This window comes from Bison bison, unplaced genomic scaffold (assembly GCF_000754665.1).
Source record: "Bison bison bison isolate TAMUID 2011002044 unplaced genomic scaffold, Bison_UMD1.0 scf7180017864491, whole genome shotgun sequence".
Lineage (NCBI taxonomy): Eukaryota > Metazoa > Chordata > Mammalia > Artiodactyla > Bovidae > Bison > Bison bison.
Genome location: NW_011495050.1, coordinates 19,424,559 through 19,425,973, shown reverse-complemented (window position 1 = coordinate 19,425,973; position 1,415 = coordinate 19,424,559). Strand labels below are relative to the sequence as shown.

General features: G+C 70.2%; 1 protein-coding gene across 1 annotated transcript in view; it reads right to left on the bottom strand.

The window, feature by feature from the left end:
• Positions 1-1,174, bottom strand: part of KLF10 (Kruppel-like factor 10) — a 5,968-nt gene extending 4,794 nt beyond the window's left edge. The window contains exon 1 of the mRNA XM_010863498.1: positions 987-1,174. Within this exon, the coding sequence (XP_010861800.1) occupies positions 987-1,025 (39 nt within the window). The 5' untranslated portion in view covers positions 1,026-1,174. The remainder of the gene's footprint in view (positions 1-986) is intronic.
• Between the last annotated feature and the right edge of the window lie 241 nt (positions 1,175-1,415).

Genomic DNA, 1,415 nt, shown 5'->3' with positions numbered 1-1,415 from the left:
CACCCCCGCGCCGAGCCCAGCATCGTCCACGAGTTCCCAGACGTCGCAGCCCCAACAGGCCGGTTCCAGGCGCGCGGCCCCACGGCCGCGGCTCCCGCCTCGGCGCGCGGCCCCCGCGTCTCGCAGCCCCGGTCCCCGCCACCTTTCCACCCGATGCTGGGGTCCCACTTCCCACCCCTTCCATCTACTGTCGCCAAGGCGGCTCCGAGGCCCCCTCCCCCGCCAAGGCGTCCTCCGGAGGAGGCCACCTGCCTGCCTGTTCCGGAGATAAGGGAGTCCCCTCCAGACGTCTGGGGTGGGGTAAACTCCCCGGGCCCGCGTGCCATCCCCTTGCACCCACGCCGGGCGCCCCTCCCCAGAGCCCCCCCACTATCTGCTTGGTAGCCCCAGTCCTGCAAGCCTCCGTTCAAGACCCCGCCCGAGATGGGGAGTCCCCCCTCTCCTCTCCGGTTGACTCCCCACCCCTCACATGCTCGAGAGCAGCCCCCTGCCAGCCTGGGGCGCATTCCTTATCCAGACGGAGGCATCCTTCCCCCCCCCCCCCCCCGGCCGCCAGGTGCAGGGTGGCCCCCTCGTCCCCCTCTCCTGTACTTCCACGCCTCCTAGTCTCGCTGACAGGGCAGCCAGCGCCCCCCCCCCGCCCAATCTCCTCACTCTTCCCACCCCTCCAGTCATTTCCCCCACCCCTCACCTGCTTCCAGTCTCCCAGCAGAGCTGCTCCCTTCCCCTCCTTACACCTCGAGCCAGACCCTCTCTCACTTCGTTTCTAGCTCCCAGCCTGCTTCTCCAGAAACCTCCCCCCCGCCCCCCGCTCCGCTACACACTCACCCTCACCAATGCCCAGTCTGCAGGCGGGAAGCCCCTCTTCCTCTTCCATGACTCCCCTGCAACCTCTGTCCTCAGGCGAGGCTGATGTCAGGGGCTCGGGGGTCTCCCCGGACGCAGCGAGGCAAGAGAAGGGCTTGGGGCATCCCCAGGTGACTTACCGTAGCCTGCTGGAGAGAAGCGCCGCCGAAGTTGAGCATGGTTGGCTGCCCGGCCGCCGGCGACGAGCTGACTGGCTGCAAGGCTGTCCTTGGCTGCCTGGCCACAGACGGGCGCCCGGAGACACTCGACGCCGCTCCCGCCGCCGCCGCGCTCCGCGCCGTCTGCCCCCCTCCCCATTCAGGTAGCCGCTCAGCCTGCCCCGAGCCGCGGGCGGGGGTGGGGGCGGAGCCTAGGGCCGGCCAATCAGCGACAAAGGTGTGTGAGGCGCCGGCCAATGGGCTCGCGGGGCCACGCGTGATCAGCGCCTGCCCGGCAGCGTGAAGCTTGTGTCAGTGGAGCGTGTACACAATCCCCTGGCAGCGCGTTTCCCCGGACCCAGCCCGAGGGAACTCCCGCCACCACCTGACTCTGGACGCGGCCCCCACCCC